Below are 19,602 nucleotides of genomic sequence, written 5' to 3'. Positions count from 1 at the left end.
CGGAGGCTGCACTGATGAGGTTACCCAGCAGGGTAATGAAATGTCTGCAAACTAACGAACCAACCACAGCATCCACAACCCAAGCTACAAATCTATTCAAGAACCTTATCCATTTGTTTAAAATTTAAAATGAAAGAAACCAGGATAATTCTGAAATGGATTCTTGAGTGTACTAATGTACTCTCGGCAACAGATATAGGAATAATAATATCAATAGATGTACAGGGTCTGTAACAAGTAGCCCCAACTAAACAGGTGGCCCACAATAAAACTCAGTATGACACAGAAATGGCTGTGTTTATTGTAAATGCCACCAATACAGATGGCACAGTAATGGTGTATTTTTGAGAACACAGCCTTGTCGTGAAACTCCTAAGTATCTGCTCAATGAAATCAAAGGACGTGACAGCGAGCGGTTTTATTAAACTTGCAGCACCAAACTGTTAATATATCCTTTAAGCGGAACCTCTGAAATGAGTTCAAAAACCATTGAGCCAGAAGTGCACTCAGAAAGAGCCCTCGGTATCTCACACACCGCCTCATTTGTTGCTCCATTTTCTGAGCAAAATGGTAAGCCCTATAAACCCCTTGTCATGAGGGGTGTCGCCCAGAAGGATCTGTTTCAGTAGTGTGATATCACCACTGCCACCTGCACATGGCTAGGTGGTCAGTGGTCACCTATTGGCAACAGATACTCTGTACAGAATACCGTATACAAATACTGGAGCATAATGTAATACTTAAGCATGTTACAGGATTACCTCTTTATTTCTGTTTTAATCTTGAGGGATGCTGTTGTTCAAGGAATAGAGAGGGGCATTGAATGCTCTTAGGATCCAGAGCCACAAGATTCTTAATCAAGCCATAGCCAACATGAATAGGGTTTTTACATTATCTATTAGTTTATTATGTAGCACTTTTGTTTAAGCAAAAGTCTAACTTGTGATCATATAGCCTCCATCAGCAAATGATTTCATTATTCACACCTGACAATAGAACTGGATTACATATCTGAATACAATATTATACAGCAAGACATTCCTACCCTTTTCTCATCATTTGGCTTAGACTTTCGAGTTTTCTGAAGTAATTTTAGTCCTTCAATTTGCCGAACAAGCAATGGTATGGATTTTTTAAATCTCTCTTCTAAACTAACAGCATCGAGTATCTGTGTATCAGAGACAGGATGAAAACAGAAAGAAAATTAAGATATTATTGAAGAGTTCTAAAACAGTACATACACACTCCCAAAACCACAAATTCCAGCAGCAAAGCTCTAAAAATACAAATTAAAATGTATATCATGTTGAGTCAACATAAAATACTAAACTTACTACTAAAGAAGCTACAAAGGTACTAATATTTAAAATGAATTTAAATATTGGCAGAGCTACTCTTTGCTTTGGATCATGGCCATTGTGACAGAAAAAAAAAAGAGATTTTAAACCCAAGTTTGATTCCAGCCTCAGGCAACTATCTGTGTGGAGTTTGAATGGTCTCACTGTGTCTGCGTTCATTTCCTCCCATAGTCCAAAGATATGCAGGTTAAGAGGAATGGCCATGCTAAATTGCCCATAGTGTCCAGAGATGTGTAGGCTACTTGGGTTAGCCATAATAAATGCAGGGTAACGGGGTAAGGGTGGTGGGGGGTTGGGTCTGAGAGAGATGATCTTTGGAGGGTTGGTGTGGACTGGATGGGCCAAATGGTCTCTTTCCATACTGTAGAGATTACATGATTAATAACAGAAACAGCACAAATTTTGGAGTGAGAAAATGATATTAATTTTTAAAATTATAGTTGTTCCACAATGCAAAAGCATACTTAAAAAACTTAGTATGAGGTTTAACCAGTCATACCTGCAACTTTTCATTTGTACTTGTGCGGATAATTGATGCCAAGATATCCGGCAACGTTTCTTTAGGAAGGCTATCCAACAAATTTCTTAGTTTGGCAACCACCGGTACTGACATATCCAACATCTCCACCAACTGCAAATATCAAGGAATTATCTATTACTTCATAAATTTGTAATGAGAGAGATAGGTCATGTACTTTTTGATTCAGAAAAGCTTTTTCAAGATCAAAGATTTATTCATTAAATCACACAATTATCTTTCTGCCGTCTTTTTAGAAAACAACATTTCAGGTTTCAAAATTTTTCAAATGTATTAGCACCAATGCAAATTATAAACTGGGAAGTGAGAGGACTGATAATTTTCATGAAGCAGCAAACCAGAACTACAGATTTCCTGCACTTCTCAGAATTTACTGACTGCACATCTTGTAGATATTTTCAGGTTTATTCCCTGGCCACCAGTCAGATTGACTGGCTTGTCAATGCCGGGCTGGAATGCAAGAGGGTTGGTTGGGGGTTTGCGAGGGATGTGAGTGAGTAAACAAGTCTGGCATTACAGAGGAATTTGCATTTTGCTAAAATGCTGGAGGTAGTGAGAGAATGCTGGCTGGACAATTACTGGTGGGGTTGAGCTGGTTGTGTGTTTCAGTTGCAGAAAGGTGTTTTTCTGTCTGGAGGTCTGTGATGAGTGGCACTCCACAAAGATCAGAACTGGGACCTCTGTTGTTTGTAATATATATAAACAAACAATGTAGATGAAACTGTGGGTGGTTTTATAGTAAGTTCGCAGACAACATGAAAATTGGTAAAGATGTGGATAGTGTTGAAGGTTATCAAAGGATACAGTAGGATGCAGATCAATTGGAAAGTTGGGCACAGAAACAGCAGATGGAGTTTAATCTGGCCAAGTATGAGTAATGCATTTTTGGAAAAATACAGTATGGCAGGAGGAAAGTATACAGTAAATGGCAAGACCCTTAGGAGCATTGATATACACAGAGGGATCTTGGAGTCCAAGTCCACAGGTCCCTGAAACTTGCTGGATAAGGTGGTAAAGAAGGTATGGCATGTTTGCCTTCATTGGTTGACAAGTCATATTACAAAATGTATAAGACTACTTTAAAAATTTACTCGTGGGATATGGGCATCGCTGACTCACTAGCATTTCGTGTGAATCCCTACTTTCCCTTGAGAAGGTGGTGGTGTACTGCCATCTTGAACTGCTGTAATCCACGTGCTGTAGGTTGACCCACAATGTGCTTAGCAACGGAAATCCAAAGTTCTGACCCAGCAACAGTAAAGAAATGGCAATGTATTTCTAAGTGAGGATGGTAAGTGGCTTCGAGGGGAACTTACAGGTGGTGTCCCCATGTATCTGTTGCCCTTGTCCTTTGATATGGACGTGGTTGTGGATTTGGAAGATACTGCCTCAGGATCTTTGACGGGTTTCTGCAGTGCATCTGTAGCTAGCACACACTGCTGTTACTGACCATTGGTAGCGGAGAGAGTGGATGTTTGTGGATATGATAACAATCAAGTGGGCTTTTTATTTTCTATTCATTTGTGAGATGTGGGCGTCGCTGGCTGGCCAGTATTTCTTGCCCATCCCTAGTTGCCCTTGAGAAGGTGGTGGTGAGCTGCCTTCTTGAACCGCTGCGGTCCTCCTGCTGTGGGTTGACCCACAATGCTATTAGGGAGGGAATTCCAGGATTTTGACCCAGCGACAGTGAAGGAACGGCGATGTATTTCCAAGTCAGAATGGTGACTGACTTGGAGGTGGTGGTGTTCCCATATGTCTGATGCCCTTGTCCTTCTAGATGGAAGAGGTCGTGGGTTTGGAAGGTGCTGTCGGAGGATCTTTGGTGAATTTCTGCAGTGCATGTTGTAGATGGTACACACTGCTGCTTCTGAGTGTCAGTGGTGGAGGGAGTGGATGCTTGTGGATGTAGTGCCAATCAAGCGGGCTGCTTTGTCCTGGATGGTATCAAGCTTCGAGTGTTGTTGCAGCTGCACTCATCCAGGCAAGTGGGGAGTATTCCATCACACTCCTAACTTGTGCCTTGTAGATGGTGGACAGGCTTTGAGGAGTCAGGAGGTGAGTTACTCGCCGTAGTATTCCTAGCTTCTGGCCTGCTCTTGTAGCCACTCTGTTAATGTGGTGAGTCCAGTCGAGTTTCTGGTCAATGGTAACCCCCAGGATGTTGATAGTGGGGTATTCAGTGACGGTAACACCATTGAATGTCAAGGGACAGTGATCAGATTGTCTCTTATTGGTGATGGTCATAGCCTGGCATTTGTGTGGCGCGAATGTCACTTGTCACTTGCCACTTGTCAGCCCAAGCCTAGATATTGTCCAGATCTCGTTGCATGTGAACATGGACTGCTTCAGTATCTGAGGAGTCACAAATGGTGCTGAACACTAATCGTTGGCGAACATCCCCACTTCTGACCTAATGATGGAGGGAAGATCATTGATGAAGCAGCTGAAGACGGTTGGGCCTAGGACACTATCCTGAGGAACTCCTGCAGAGATGTCCTGGAGCTGAGATGATTGATCTCCCATAACCATGGCCATCTTCCTACGTGACAGTTATGACTCCAACCAGCAGAGCGTTTGCCCCCGATACCCATTGATTCCAGTTTTGCTAGGGCTCCTAGATGCCACACTTCGTCGAACGCAGCCTTGATATCAAGGGCTGTCACTCTCATCTCACCTCTGGAATTCAGCTCTTTTGTCCATTATTGAACCAAGGCTGTAATGAGATCAGGAGCTGAGTGGCCCAGGCGGAACCAAAACTGGGCATCACTGAGCAGGTTATTTCTGAGCAGGTGCTGCTTGATAGCACTGTTGATGACACCTTCCGTCACTTTACTGATGATCGAGAGTAGACTGATGGGGTGGTAATTGGCTGGGTTGGATTTGTCCTGCTTTTTGTGTACAGGACATACTTGGGCAATTTTCCACATTGTCGGGTGGATACCAGTGTTGTAACTGTGCTGGAACAGCTTGGCTAGGGGAATGGCAAGTTCTGGAGCACAAGTCTTCAGTACTATTGCCGGAATGTTGTCAGGGCCTGTAGCCTTTGCAGTATCCAGTGTCTCCAACCGTTTCTTGATATCACGTGGAGTGAATCGAATCAGGGCTGCTTTGCCCTGGACCGTTTCAAACTTTGAGTGTTGTTGAAGCTGCACTCATCCAGTATTAGCTACAAGCAGAGTTTGGACAAATGTGGATTGTTTTCGCTAGACCGTCAGAAACTGAGGGGCAACATGATAGAAGTATATAAAATTATGAAAGACATAGATAGGGTGAATGGTCAGAGTCTTTTTCCCAGGGTGGAAATACCAAATACTTCGGGACATAGTTTTAAGGTGAGAAGGGAAAAGTATAAATGAGATGTGTGAGGTAAGTAAGTGTTTTTTTACACAAAATATGGTAGGTCACTAGAATACACTGCCAGGGGAAATGGTAGAAGCAGACATAATAGCAAACTTTAAAAAGGCATTTAGACAGACACATAAACAGGAAGGGAATACAGGGATACAGACCTTGTGCAGGCAGATGGGATTAGTTTGTAATGGTATCATGGTCAACACGGTAGGCTGAAGGGACTGTATGGGTCATGGACCCAGTTCATCTCATGTTTTATCTCCAAGGATTTAATATATTAAAAATACAAATTGTGTTAAAATTGCAAGCAAACAGCCTCCTTAAAAGACTTGGCTGACTTCACACCCACACTATATCCTAAGAGCAGGTTAGTTGCCTGCACTATTCTAAGATTGAGTACAGTTAGAGAATTTAAAATGTTTTTACTTTCCCAAGCTCATCAAACCCACCCCCACCTATCCTTTGGAAGGTGAGTAGTTTTAATCAATGATTAAACCTACTCCTATCATTATTTCAAGTAGCCTAAAAATTTAGTGTTCTAGCTCACTACCACTGTTGTGAACTTCCTCTATCGCATAGATGAGGAAAGCTATGGGGAGACAAATTCTACACTCAGGAAGATTAAAGAGTGGGAAAGAAACCTATTACAAAATATATGGCACGACACTATAGGTCTCATTTATCAACAGGTCCATTATTGTGTTTTACAAAAAAAACATTCAGTGGCTCGACTTAAAATTTCCTCTTTCTTGAATAGTTTAGATATGAGTGAAGTGATCATCTTTAATTTTAAAAATTAGAGTGATTTGTCCTCTTATGATGATTGGATTAAATTCTGAAACATTGACTAGAAACTCCTGAGGGCAGTATCAATGGACAAACTTTCGACACAACAAATCTCTACTATCAATGTAATCAAGGCAAAGTTTATAAAAGAAGATTGTGTACTTAGCAGAATGTAGAATTACTCCATATTCTGCTAAGTACACAATCTTCTTTAATCAAACTGAAACTGACTCAGGAAAATGATATGGAGACTGTATTTATGAAATAGCTCAAACCTGTATTGCATATTTGTAGAACTGCTGTGAAAGTTCACTCAGCTCCCCAACACCATCTGTGTATTGCTCCAGCCGATCAAGTTGCTCCACTTCGGCCACTGCATATGGCTTCTCCTTCAGCAGCTCAACTATGTGAAACCTACAGAGGCCCGTAATCAACAGAGTATAGTGTGGCCTCGGCCAATTACTACCCACGACTTGTACAGCAATACCAGCTGTGCCAATCCTACAATAGCAGAAAAAAAATTAAAAAATATGAATTTAACTTCTTTTTAATCTTAAGAAACAATATAACTCCAATGATACAAAATTATTAAATGCAACAATATGAGATTAATGTCCCTGTTTATAGGTTAATCATTGTAAGAGAAACATACAAATCAAAACAATACTTGGGGAAGTGAGGATATACAGTAGTGTAAAAGGATAAATTCAGGTAGTTTACGCTCCAAAAGTCAACAAACATTAAGTTTTCCAAAAGAATGGACATGAGGGTTTGAATTATAGTGAGTGGGGGAATACAGCTGGGCTGAGGGGGTGACCTTATCGAGGTTTATAAAATCATGAGGGGCATGAATAGGGTGAATTGCCAAGGTCTTTTTCCCAGGGTGGGGAGTCCAAAACTAGAGGCCATATGTTAAAGGTGAGAGAGGAAAGATTTAAAAAGGACGTGAGGAATAACATTTTCTTGCAGAGGTTGGTTCATGCATGGAATGAGCTGTCATTCAGAGAATGAGCAGAGGCGGGGGGGGGGAGGGGTCCAATAATAATATTTAAAAGGCATCTGGATGGGTATATAAATAGGAAGGGTTTACAGGGATATGGGCCAAATGCTGGCTAATGAGACTAAATCTCATTGTGTCAGATTGTGATATCTGGTTAGTGTGGATGAGCTGCACCAAAGGGTGTGTTTCTGTGCTGTGTAACTCTACGACTCTAAAAATGTGTACATGAATCTGTAGCAAAGTTAAAATCGAAATATGGAAAAAAAAACACCAATGTCCTATAAAAAATTCACACAATCAATCTTCTTGGCTTATTCAATATCTGATAAATCTAAGAGTTAAGGAAAATACATATTTGTGAAAGGCAGTATTAGCATCAATTTTCAATAAAGCTGATCAAAAAAATTCTTAAAGTGTCAGTTGGAGTATTCAATTGATGCAACAAGGAGACAGAGCTTTAAAGAGCTCCTTCCAAAGCTCATTTGTCCAGGGCGAAGTGCATGGAAACCTGTCCCCTGTACAACTGGACTGAAATCACAGTTATGTTTATTTTAAAATATTAGTTTTTACGCCACTTCGCAGATCGCCCATTCCTAATTTTTTAAAGAAATTAAAATTTCTTCCCAAAATGGCACAGAAAGAGTGGCAACTCTTTTAGAGCTCTCCTCAGCAGATCACCTCCTTACGTCCATTATAATCATTTTACTCTTTTAAATCTCAACTATAAGTCTGTCAGAATTACTAATGATGTTCTTTTAAATCTGCTTTCAGGTCTGGTGATCTTTCAACCTTTGGGAACAACCGTTTCCCGACCTGATTGGATCTGACCCCACAGAGACCAGGACCTCCCAGCTGTGTGAAACATGGGGCCCCTATTGCTTACACTGAAACTGTGACCATGATAGAGAGACCAGCCACCTACCAGTGTTTCAAAAGTCTGACTTTAACGCCAAATGGATATCCGATTCTGTGGTCCTACGCAACCTTGTCGAGACCCGACATCATGGCCCAACCTGATCGAGAACAAGACCCTCTGGAGCCACAACCTGTTTCCTGGACCCCGCCAGATGCACCCTCATGCCTCTGGAACAGCAGACTACACACACATCCCAGTCCGACCAGAAGCAGCCATTTTCCCAGGAAATATGGGAGACTTGTTGGCCTGCAGGTGAGAATGAAACAACCCTGCTTCAAGTCCCTTCTCCCCAGTATACTCCTGGCAAACGTCCACGCTGTTGAAAACAAGCTGGACGAACTTAAAGCTAGACTCACCTGTCAAAGGGAATTGAGAGGCTGCTGTCTGTTCTATTTTACAGAGACATGGCCTACTCCTGCTTCACCTGACTGTGCCTTACAACCTGAGGGTTTCTCGATTCACCTGATGGACTTCATGGTGTCTTCGGACAAGGCAAGGGGCAGAGGGGTCTGCATCCTGATCAATACCTCTTGGACCTCAGATCCGACAACCCTGACTCTCCAGAGCTAGAATATCTAATGGTGAAGTGCCATCCCTACTACCTGCTGTGGGAGTTCACTTCCTGACAGCAAGTTACATCCCAAACCATGTGGAATTGAAGAGTGCACTTGATGAAATATACAGCGCCATAAACAGCCTTGAAAGAGAATACCCCAAGGCCTTATTCATTGTAGCCGGTGACTTCAACCATTCCAACCTCAAGAGTGTGCTACCAAGATACCATCAACACATTTCATATCCCACCAGAGGCCCAAACAACTTGGACCATTGCTATACAACCAAAGATGCTTACCGCTTTGTCCCCTGCCCTCATTTTGGAAAATCAGACCACAGTCTAGGCTACTTCTCCTTGCTTACAAGCAGAAGCTGAAGCGTGAGGATCTGGTTTAGACAGTCATACAGTGCTGGGCTGAGGTGATGGATATGCTCCTACAGGACTGCTTGGAGTCGGTGGACTGGTCCATATTCATGAACTCAGTGGCCAAACTAAATGAGTATGCCACTACTGTAAAATACTTCATCAGTAAGTGTGTAGAGGACTGCACACCAAAGAAATTAATCTTAGTGTTCCCCAACCAGAGATCACAGAAGAACCAAGAGATCCACTCCCTACTGAAGTCCACGTCTAATGTATTCAAGTCGGGTGACCCTAACCTATACAGGAAATCTAGGTATGACCTTCACAAAGCCACCAGGGACCCCAAGAGAAAATACCAGACTAAATACAAGTCCCAGGCCAACTACATGAACAGACGTTGATTGTGGCAAGGCTTACATAATATAACAAACTACAAAGCTAAATTGAGTAGAATCACTGGTAAAATGCATCCCTCCCTGATGAGCTCAATGCATTCTATGCACATTTTGAACAGAAGGTCAGTGAAATGATGCCACCTACCCAACTGTCTCGGATGCACCTTTACCCACAGTCACCACCACAGATGTCAGATTGGCCTTCTCGAGCGTGAACCCCCAGAACATGACAGGCCCGCATAGAGTCTCCGGCTGTGCACTCAGATCCTGTGCAGACCAGCTGGCGAGAGTATTCTCAGACACCTTTAATCTTTCCTTACTCTGATGTGAGGTTCCCACCTGCTTCAAGAAGACCACTAACATCACACTGCCAAAGAAAAATCAGGCAGTGTGCTTTAATGACTTCCACCCGGTGGCTCTGATATCCATCATTATGAAGTGCTTCAAGAGGTTAGTCATGGCACATATTAGCTCCAGCCTCCCAGATTGCCTTGATCCACTACAATTTGCCTACAGTCACAACAGGTCCATGGCAGACGCCACCTCCCTGGCCTACACGCGCCCTGAAACACTTGGATAACAAGGACGCGTACATCAGACTCCTATTTATTGACTTTAGTTCCACCTTCAACACCATAATTCCAACCAAACTCATCTCCATACTCTCCGCGACCTAGGACTCTGCCCCCCGCCAACCCGACCCCCGCAACTGGATCCTTGACTTCCTGACCCATAGACCGCAATCAGTAAGGATAGGCAACAACGCTTCCTTCATGATAATCCTCAGTACTGATTCCCCGCAAGGTTGCATACTCAGCCCCTCACTATACTCCTTATATACTCACCACTATGTCGCCAAATTCAGCTCTAACTCCATTTACAAGTTTGTTGATAATTATGCTGGTTGGATCTTAAACAACAATGAGACAAAATACAGGAAGAGATAGAGAGCTGAGTAGCATGGTGTAAAGTCAACAATCTCTTCCTCAATGTCAGCAAAATGGAGGAACTGGTCATTGACTTCAGAAAGCGGAGTGGAGGACATGTTCCTGTCTGTATCAATGGCACTGAGGTGGAGATGGTCAAGAGCTTCAAGTTCCTAGGAGGAAATATCATCAACAACAATCTGTCCTGATCATCTACATCGATGCTACAACTAAGAAAGCATACCAATGCCTCTACTTCTTCAGAATGCTAAGGAAATTTGACATGTCCACAATGACTCTTACCAATTTTTATAGATGCACCATAGACAGCATCTTATCTGGATGGATTACAGCTTGGAATGGCAACTGCTCTGCCCAAGACTGCAAGAAATTACAGAGAGCTCTGAACGCAGCTCCAACTCCAGTGCAATCTGCAAATCAGCCTTCCATTCATTGACTCCGTTTATACTTCCTGTTGCCTCAGGAAAGCATCTAATTAATCGAAGACCCCTCCCACCTCAGTTATACTCTCTTCCACCCTCTTTCATCACGCAGAACATACAGAAGTTTCAAAACATGATTCAAGAACAGCTTCTTCCCTGTTATCAGGTATTTGAATGGGCATTTCATATATTCAAGTTGATCTTTCTCTGCACCATCTCCATAGCTGTAACACAAAATTCTGCATTCTGTTCTATTGCTCTGTATTTATGTAAGGTATGATTTGCCTGGATAGCATGGAAAACAATACTTTTCACTGTATCTCGGTAAATGTGACAATAATAAATCAAATCAAAATCACAATTATTTCTTTCTTGCAGGCTGTCATGTCCCATTATACAGTTATTTGGGCTGCTTCACATTGTTCACCTTCTGCTTTGGCATTTCTCATCGGTGCCTTCCTTATTTCTAGGACTTTACATGTAAGTTTGGCTCAGTTTGTAGCACTCTCCCGTGCATCAGACATTCATGAGTTCAAACCCAAATACAGACATCAGTGCCACTTTGACAGCTTCACTGTCACAGGTGCTAGCTTTCCAAACAGATGTTAAACATAAGCCTTTTATGTATGCTTAAGTGGAGGGAAAAGAATTCCTGGCACTTGCATTCCCTCAATGTTCTGCAAGACATTTCTCTCTAATGCAATGCCGCAAAGCAATTCCTGTTCAATTCCTCTTCAATGTCAACTCTCGCTTCCTCCTTTATTAAATGGGGGGAGCAAGGATACTGATAACTCTTCACCCTCAACCTTAATAAACAGCAACAATGAAAAAACAATATGAAAAAAACCACTATTGACTGATTGTGGGTACCTGCAAACTTCACCTCTCCTGAGGAAACATGACAAAAGCCAAGCAACTGGGACTCAGGTTTCACTCTTGCAACTCAAATACACTAGTAAGCTATAAAATGCAAGTGCCTTTATCTTCCTGACTCTACTACTTACACACCCAGCCTCTTTGTAAGCTCATTATGTGTTGTGTGCACATTTCTTGTAATTTTTTGGTGGGGGGTGATGTGGTGTTGGTAATAAAACTTCACTATCTTTCGCTCAAAAAAGTCTATGAAATGGCTCTCTTCCATTTTTGATCTGGTTAACTAAGTCTAATTGAAGTATGATAGCTATGTTTTTTTAAAAAATTGTTATGGCTGACCAGTAGCGGATTAAAAAAGCCACGCCCCTCCTCACCTAGTTGCAGTAGGGGAATGAAGGTTGGAGGAAGGAGTAGGCTGCTTAGAGGAAAAAGAGAGAGACAGCTATGAGCATCAAGCAACATACCTCACTTTCATACTTGCAACTGTATGTAATTTCCCGACCCTTGCTTTTAGATACTTTTATATCTTTCATCCTAAAACCCTCCTCCTGAGCCTGACTTTCAAGTTTCAAACTACTGCTTGAACAACAACAACCAAAGAAAAAAGCTAAATTCTTTCTAATGGCTTTTTTCCTCCCATACTATATCCTACTGTAAGTAGATACTGGACAATGTACTTTAATACATTAATATAAAAACATGAGATTCAACTCTAAAGATGAACTTATGACAAATAAGATCTCTATGACTGACCAAATTTATAAGAGATATGCTTGGCTTTGTAATCCTCAGACTGTTCAAAATAACAGGTATATTAATTACAAATTTAACAGATAATAGCTGGTTTTATTATGGGTATGGTAGCATAGTATCAGACCACAATTACCCTAGAAATTGTCTATTCAAATCCCATCATTGGAAGCTTTGAAGCCAAAGTTCATAATCATGAGTTATAGCCATAGAGTCGGCATGGATGGCCATATATCCTGAATTCATCTAGTCCCATTTGTCAGCATTTGGCCTATTTCCCCTTAAACCCTTCCTATTCATGTATCCATCAGGATGACTTTTTAATGTTGTAATTGTACCAGCCTCCACTGCTTCCTCTGGCAGCTCATTCCATACATGCACCATCCTCTGCGTGAAAAAGCTGCCCCTTAGATCCCTTTTATATCTTTCCCCTCTCACCTAAATCTATGCCCTCTAGTTTACAACTCCCCTTCCCCAGGAAAATGACCTTGGCTATTCATCCTATCCATGCCCTTCATGATTTTATAAACCTCTATAAAAGGTCACCCTTCAACCTCGAGGGAAAATGGCCCCAGCCTATTCAACCTCTCCCTATTGCTTAAATCCTCGAACCCCGGCAACATCTTTATGAATCTTTGCTGCACGCTCTCAAGTTTAACAGCATCTTTCCTATATTGGAAGACCAGAATTGAATGCAGTATTCCAAAAGGGGCCTAACCAATGTCTTGTACAGCGCACCATAATGTCCAAACTCCTATACACAATGCTCTGACCAAGAAAGGCAAGTGTACCAAAAGCCTTCTTCACCATTCTTTCTACCTATAACTCCACTTTCAAGGAACTATATATGTGCACCCCTTGGTCTCTTTGTTGGCAACACCCCCCAGGGTCCTACCATTTACTGTATAAGTCCTGGCCTGGTTTGCCTTACCAAAATGCAACACCTCACACTTATCTAAATTAAACTTCATCTGCCATTCCTCCATTGGCGCCCAGCTCTAAACTCTAAGAGTATTTAATCTTTTGTGATCAGAAGTCCTTCACACAGCGTCATGGTAACAGCCTATCATTCAATTTCCACTCTAATGGGCACAGCCCCTCACGCAGCGCCCAGCCTGACGGGCACAGCCCCTCACGCAGCGCCCAGCCTGACGGTCTGAAACCCTTCACCTAGTGTCCAGTTTTATGGTCGAAAGTTCCTCACCCAGTGTACAGTCTGAAACCCCTCCCCAAATCTGAAAATCCCCACCCGGTGCCCGGGCTGTCCCTCACCGGGTCATGGGCTGATGGTGTCAGGGTGACTCCCCCATTTCTGAAGAAGGGTCCCGACCCGAAACATCAACTTTCCTGCTCCTCTGATGCTGCCTGGCCTGCTGTGTTCATCCAGCTCTGTGATCTCTGACTCCAGCATCGGCGGTTCTTACTATCTCCCTCTTTGAGTGCTGCCGCGGGTTGTAATGGGAGGAGAAGGGGGGGGCGGCCTACCTGTGTAAGTGAGGCAGTTCCTCGGTCTCGCTGTCGGGGTCTCTGGTGTTGGGAATGACCCCGATGATGGTGCTTTTTACCGAAGTGCCCCTCAGGAGGCGGCTCTTCACCAACTGAATGTTTCGAGAAGTTTCGACACTGATACGCATCGAGGCGCCGGGCAGTAAAACCCCTTCGTTAGTCAGGAGTAGAGGGAGCCGGCTGGGGATCTGGATGGCACTGGAGCCCATGTCTGTTCCGGATGAATTCTACTGCCGGATCTCCAAACAAATTCACCGTCAAACAGGCAACTACGGCTCCCCGCAGCTGTCACAAGTCCGGGCCAACGGTACAGTGCGCATGCGCCTCGCAGGTCAGCCTCATCGTTGCCCAATTCATGGCAGTCAACACCAAATTTTACAGGTGTCCCATGGACTTCAAGTGCAGTATAATGTTAATGAAATATTGGGTTGACAAATGGCACTTACCATTCTGGCCAATTTGTATCTAAATAACCCCACTTCTGAATAACCCAAACCATTTGCAGTCAATGAAGTATTTAAGTGCAGTGATGGTTGTACTGAGCCAATTTGTGTACAACTAGTGGTGTTTAAGGGCTTTAGGAAGTTTCTGTACAGGGGAGGCAATGGCCTCGTGGTATTATCACTGGACTGTTAATCCAGAGACCCAGATAACGTTCTGGGGACCCAGGTTTGAATCCTACTGTGGCAGATGGTGGAATTTGAATTCAATAAAAATATCTGCAATTAAGAATCTAATGAAGACCATGAATCCATTGTCAATTGTCAGAAAAACCGATCTGGTTCAGTAATGTCCTTTAAAGAAGCAAACTGCCATCCTTACTTGGTCTGGCCTACATGTGACTCTAGACCCACACCAATATGGTTAATACTAAACTCTAAACCCCCTTTGGGCCTTTAGGGATGGGCAACAAATGCTGCCTGGTCAGCAATGCCCTCATCCCATGAATGAATAAAGGAAAAAAAGTAGTTCCAGTAACCTTACGATGATGTTATGGAGCGCTTCCCACTGGACACCAGTAACAGTGTGGGATAGAGTTAAGTTAGAACATAGAACATTACAGCGCAGTACAGGCCCTTCGGCCCTCGATGTTGCACCGACCTGTGAAACCAATCTGAAGCCCATCTAACCTAAACTATTCCATTATCATCCATATGTTTATCCAATGACCATTTAAATGCCCTTAAAGTTGGCAAGTCTACTACTTTTGCAGGCAGGGCATTCCACGCCCTTAGAGTGAACAGGGAATTAGTCTCCAAACAATGCAACGAGAATCTAGTATTTCCCAGACCATTTATAATTGTGTACAGTGTTAGCATGCAATAAATAAAGTTTTACAGGAATCTAAGCTAGAAGACAGTTCTTGATCTTGTCTTCTCCTCAACCAGTCTGTCTTGAACCCAAACTCTCAGGTGTGGTCCTAAAACCACACAACCAGATAATCTATTTTCTAAGAGATAGCAAGAACTGCAGATGCTGGAAGTCAGAGTCGATACAGTTTGGAGTTGAGGAACACAGTAGGACTCCCAATGAAGGCTCCCAACCCAAAACGTCAACTTTCCTGATCCTCTGATGCTGCCTGATCTGCTGTGTTCCTCCAGCTCCACACTTATGCAGATATACAAATCAGGAACAGGATTAAGTTCAAAGAAGAAAAATGCAGAAAATAGATTAGCAGGAAAGTGAATGTTTTGAGTTGGGACCCTTTATCAGGAGTCCTAATGAAGGTTAAGTGCTTGATCTCCGAAGTGGGACAATTTCCCACAGCATTTTGACAGACAGTCACTGTGCCTATTCCATTTTAACATAATTCTCTTCTTAACCTTGCCTTGTCTCTCATAACCACAAAGGGCTTCCCTTCTCACTTTCCATCCCACCAGTTTTTATAATCAAAATATCCATTCTTGGTCATTTCCATCTCTTGCAGTGAGATGCCCTAGCTAAAAATAACTTATCCTCACTCCCCTTTCAGCATCTTAAAGGGATCCCTCTGCAACACCCTGGGTTCATTCCTCTAACATCCAACACCTTCCCATACAATCACAGGAGATGCAAAATCCACACTTTTTTGTCTCACCTTTTCAATGTTTAAAATCTAAAATATTCTTTCCTTCTGCTCAAGTGCTGAGAACAAATTAATTATGTCCCTTCTCTGGAATTAAATAGTTCTATGCATTTCCTGTTTGGCCTCGGAATCATTTATTAAATTCAAGCAAAACAAAGAAGACCAGTTGGCATTGGTTTTATTCAAAATGCCAATATGAAATACCTATACCATTCTGATATTCTTACTCTACAAGGGAAAACTAATTCACTCTTCTGCATTTTGGTTCTTTCTGTGGCAAAATATTGCCTTGGACATGTCTGCAGCTCATGAAGCTAGTGATATTCAAAAACATCTAGTTTAATCTGATTTAATCAGCCACGAGAATTGTGAGATATTGAAGTCTAAAATGATATCTCAGTTTCACACACAAGAGAGAATTTAGTCTTTATGTTGTCATCCTTAACAGGAATTGGATTATTCTGTTCCATTGCTGCATTTCACATGTAAAATTAGGTTTTGAAACAAATGATGTGTTATTTTGAAATTCTTAAAAATTGCTCTGTTGAATAAAGGTTCCAAGATGCTTGGTAAATCTACCTCTGAATAAAGAAATAACAAAATGGATAGTGCAACACATTTTCTACAGATATAAATAATGGGCAAAAAACTTGAAGGTAGCTGCAAAGCATAGACCAAACTTAAACAGATTCAGATTATGGAGTAAGCAAAAGGTCTGACAAACAATTAGGAAAACAAATTACTGCAACTAACTTAGAGTATAGGAGTAAAGAGGTTTGTAACAATGCTTATAGAGACTAATAACCTGGAGAAGAGATATGAATTTCTCAGAAACTGGTGGGAAGTATCACACAGTGATATTTCATTATTTAAGACTTTTACTGCATCAAACAAGCTAGAATCAACATAGACTACACATTGTTTAACAAACAACTACTGCACAAAATTAAGGAAAAGGTACTTCTTCATTAACTAACATAACTGAAATACTTTACGATACTTTTGTGTGTAATGTCACATTCCTGGCAAAAATGTATCCTAAAAAAGTCCCACACTTTCCTTGGCTTTTCAGCAGATCTTCTTCTCCCTGCCACAGTAGATTGAGTCTTGCAAAGTCAATTGAAGATGGTTCTACTCAGTTTTCTGAGTATTTCAGAACCAGCTTGCAAAAGCAAGGCACTCTCCAACAACTCCTTGGTTCTTACAAGTTCCATCTCTTCATACAGAGAGCTAGCTCTCATCAACATTCTGCTTGGCCGTTAACAAATAACAGTTTATAACAATATAACAAAACACCTCTGTTGTTCACAGCAGTGTCAGTGTCTGACTCCTTTTCCAGGTCTCTGAGTCTGTCTGTCGAGAAAATCAATCTGCCATTTTCTGTATCTAGGTGTAAAAAGGCTGGCATTTTCTATAGGTTTTGGTCTGTGACCCTTCCCATGATATGATCTCAGCTGCTGGTAATATTGGAGAAGTCAGATCCCAGAATTAAGCCTGGCTTCATTGATCATACATTTAACTTTTTCATTTGTTTAACATTGTGTTTAGTTACTGAAATATGTTCGCATAAGACTGCAGACGTTCCTTGATAACAAACATAGATTTATTACACAATAAAGTACAAATAAACAAAGATATGTATTTAGAAGACATTTACAAAGATCTTTACACAAACATCAAAACAATGTTTCAACCTGTTTTCCAAAACTATCTATTACTGAGAATCCCACAGAAAAATATCACTCCTATCTCAGCTTTTAAAACTTTACTTAACTGAACCTTTCCAGTTTCTTTCCCTTGGACTGTTGAGACTATCTTTTATGGCTTCTTTTTGAGTCTGATAGCATGAACGTTTCACAATTCTGATGTCCTAAAGTTTTTCAGATCTAACAACTTGAAGTTGTTTATACAAGCTCTCCACAAAAAAGTTAAAAACTACTTATGCTGAGGTGACTAGTGCCCCTCAACTAAACTGAAAAAAAAAGCTTGGTTCTCCTGCTAGGAGAAAAGCTCCAACTTCTGCATTGCACTCTCGATTTTTCTGAACTAAAAGCTTTAATCTCTTCTGAAGGCAAAACTAGACATGTATGCCTTCATGTATTTGCCTGTTATCAACTCAAAGGTATAAACATCTTATCCATTGACACTGCAAGGATTCTCCGTAGCACTCTACTGCAGTCACGGCTTTCTTGGCACGGATGTATTTGGCCACAATTCCAAGCTGAATTTGTGACCTTTAAAAATAAACAGTGCAGAATTGATCCACATTTATCATGTTGGTGGCACAGGCTCTAGGAGAGCTATTGACATTACTGGATGCCTTCAGGTAATAATCCACCCCCTTGACCATTCAGTGCTCTGAATTTGTCATGCTGCCTGGCTCTCCCTCTATGTTAAAGAGCAATAACAAGACAGACAGACTGGCAGCTTTTAAGTCATGGCTCAAGAGTGTTTTCATTAAAAAGCAAGTTACAAAAGCTGGCAGCCTCAAAATTAGTGCAAAGTAAGTCAGCACTAAGAAATTCAAATAAGAGCCATAAGGTGAATCCTATATAGATGCATGAGATGTGTCTGTGTCATATGTGTACTTGTCAGAACTATGCAAAGCGTGAGTGTTTGTGAGCTCCAAAGTGAAATCCTGAAGAGCTGAACTAGTGTTTAAATTGGCTTGAAAGCAGCCATGATGTGTTAAGGTTTGTGGCTTGTTGTTGCACACTTATATGAGGAAAGGTGGAACAGGATGCTGTCCCTGGAGCTTGATGGGAAATGGTAGTGATGGAGGCGCTGTATGAAGGTTCAAGAAACAAGTGGTAAGCTGTAACAGTCTGACTTTCATGTTGTGAAATGGTTCTGTCTAGTTTCTTGGGAAAGGAGGAGAAATAGGGAGCTGCATAAAAATAAGGGGAGGTTAGATAATACTCAGATGCAAAACAGTTTGGTTGGCAACTGCTCTCCCCAAGAAAGTCTAGGATGAAAACCTGCCTTCTTTCCATTGGGTCTATCTACACTTCCCTCAGAAAAGCAGCCAACATAATCAAAAACCCCTCCCATCTGGTAATACTCCCTTCCACCCTCTTCCATCGGGCAGAAGACACAAAAGTTTGAAAATACATACAAACAGATTTAAGAACAAGTTCTTCCCTGCTGTTATCAAACTTTTGAATGGACCTCTCATATGTTAGAGTTGATCCTTCTCTGCACCTTCTCTGTAGCTGTAACACTATATTCCACATTCTGTTTTGTTATCCTAACATACTTACATAAGGTATGACTTCTCTGGTTAGCATGCAAAACAAACCTTTTCACAGTATCTCAGTACATATGACAATAATAACTCAAACCAAATCAAATAAAACAAATCAAAATACATGAAATAAGGCCATTGTTGTTTATTAGCAAGATTCAGAACTAACCATTTGAATTTTAATGGAAAATTTGGAAAATTCTGACTATTTCCGAACTTTCCTGCCATTCCCATCATAGCTCAAGGCATGGGAAAATTCCATCCATTCTGCTTTTCAAATCCCTCCATTAGAACTCTCCCTCCTCCTATGACCCTCTCAGACACTCCTCCAGTTGTAGGCTCTTTTAAAAGCCCCATTTCATTGTTCCACCATTGATAACCATGCATTCGTCTGCCTAAACCCCAAACTCTGCAATGTCATCATTCCATCTCTCCATCCTTAATTTCTCTTACCTCCTTAGAACCTATCTCTTTGACTAAGCAATAATGACACAAACAGTGATGTGCAAGAGACTGTGAACAAAGGATCAAA

The 19,602-nt window shown here is 41.6% G+C and overlaps 1 protein-coding gene across 1 annotated transcript in view; it reads right to left on the bottom strand.

Annotated features, from left to right (window-relative positions):
• Nucleotides 1–14,173, bottom strand: part of lonp2 (lon peptidase 2, peroxisomal) — an 80,432-nt gene extending 66,259 nt beyond the window's left edge. The window contains exons 1-4 of the mRNA XM_048605642.1: nt 13,741–14,173; nt 6,309–6,534; nt 1,858–1,989; nt 1,046–1,168 (exon numbers count right to left, since the gene is read on the bottom strand). Of these exons, the coding sequence (XP_048461599.1) occupies nt 1,046–1,168; nt 1,858–1,989; nt 6,309–6,534; nt 13,741–13,970 (711 nt within the window). The 5' untranslated portion in view covers nt 13,971–14,173. The remainder of the gene's footprint in view (nt 1–1,045; nt 1,169–1,857; nt 1,990–6,308; nt 6,535–13,740) is intronic.
• Nucleotides 14,174–19,602: the final 5,429 nt, after the last annotated feature.

Source organism: Rhincodon typus, chromosome 15, assembly GCF_021869965.1.
Source record: "Rhincodon typus isolate 14 chromosome 15, sRhiTyp1.1, whole genome shotgun sequence".
In the NCBI taxonomy this organism is placed as follows: domain Eukaryota; kingdom Metazoa; phylum Chordata; class Chondrichthyes; order Orectolobiformes; family Rhincodontidae; genus Rhincodon; species Rhincodon typus.
This window is presented reverse-complemented; position numbering and strand designations above follow the sequence as displayed.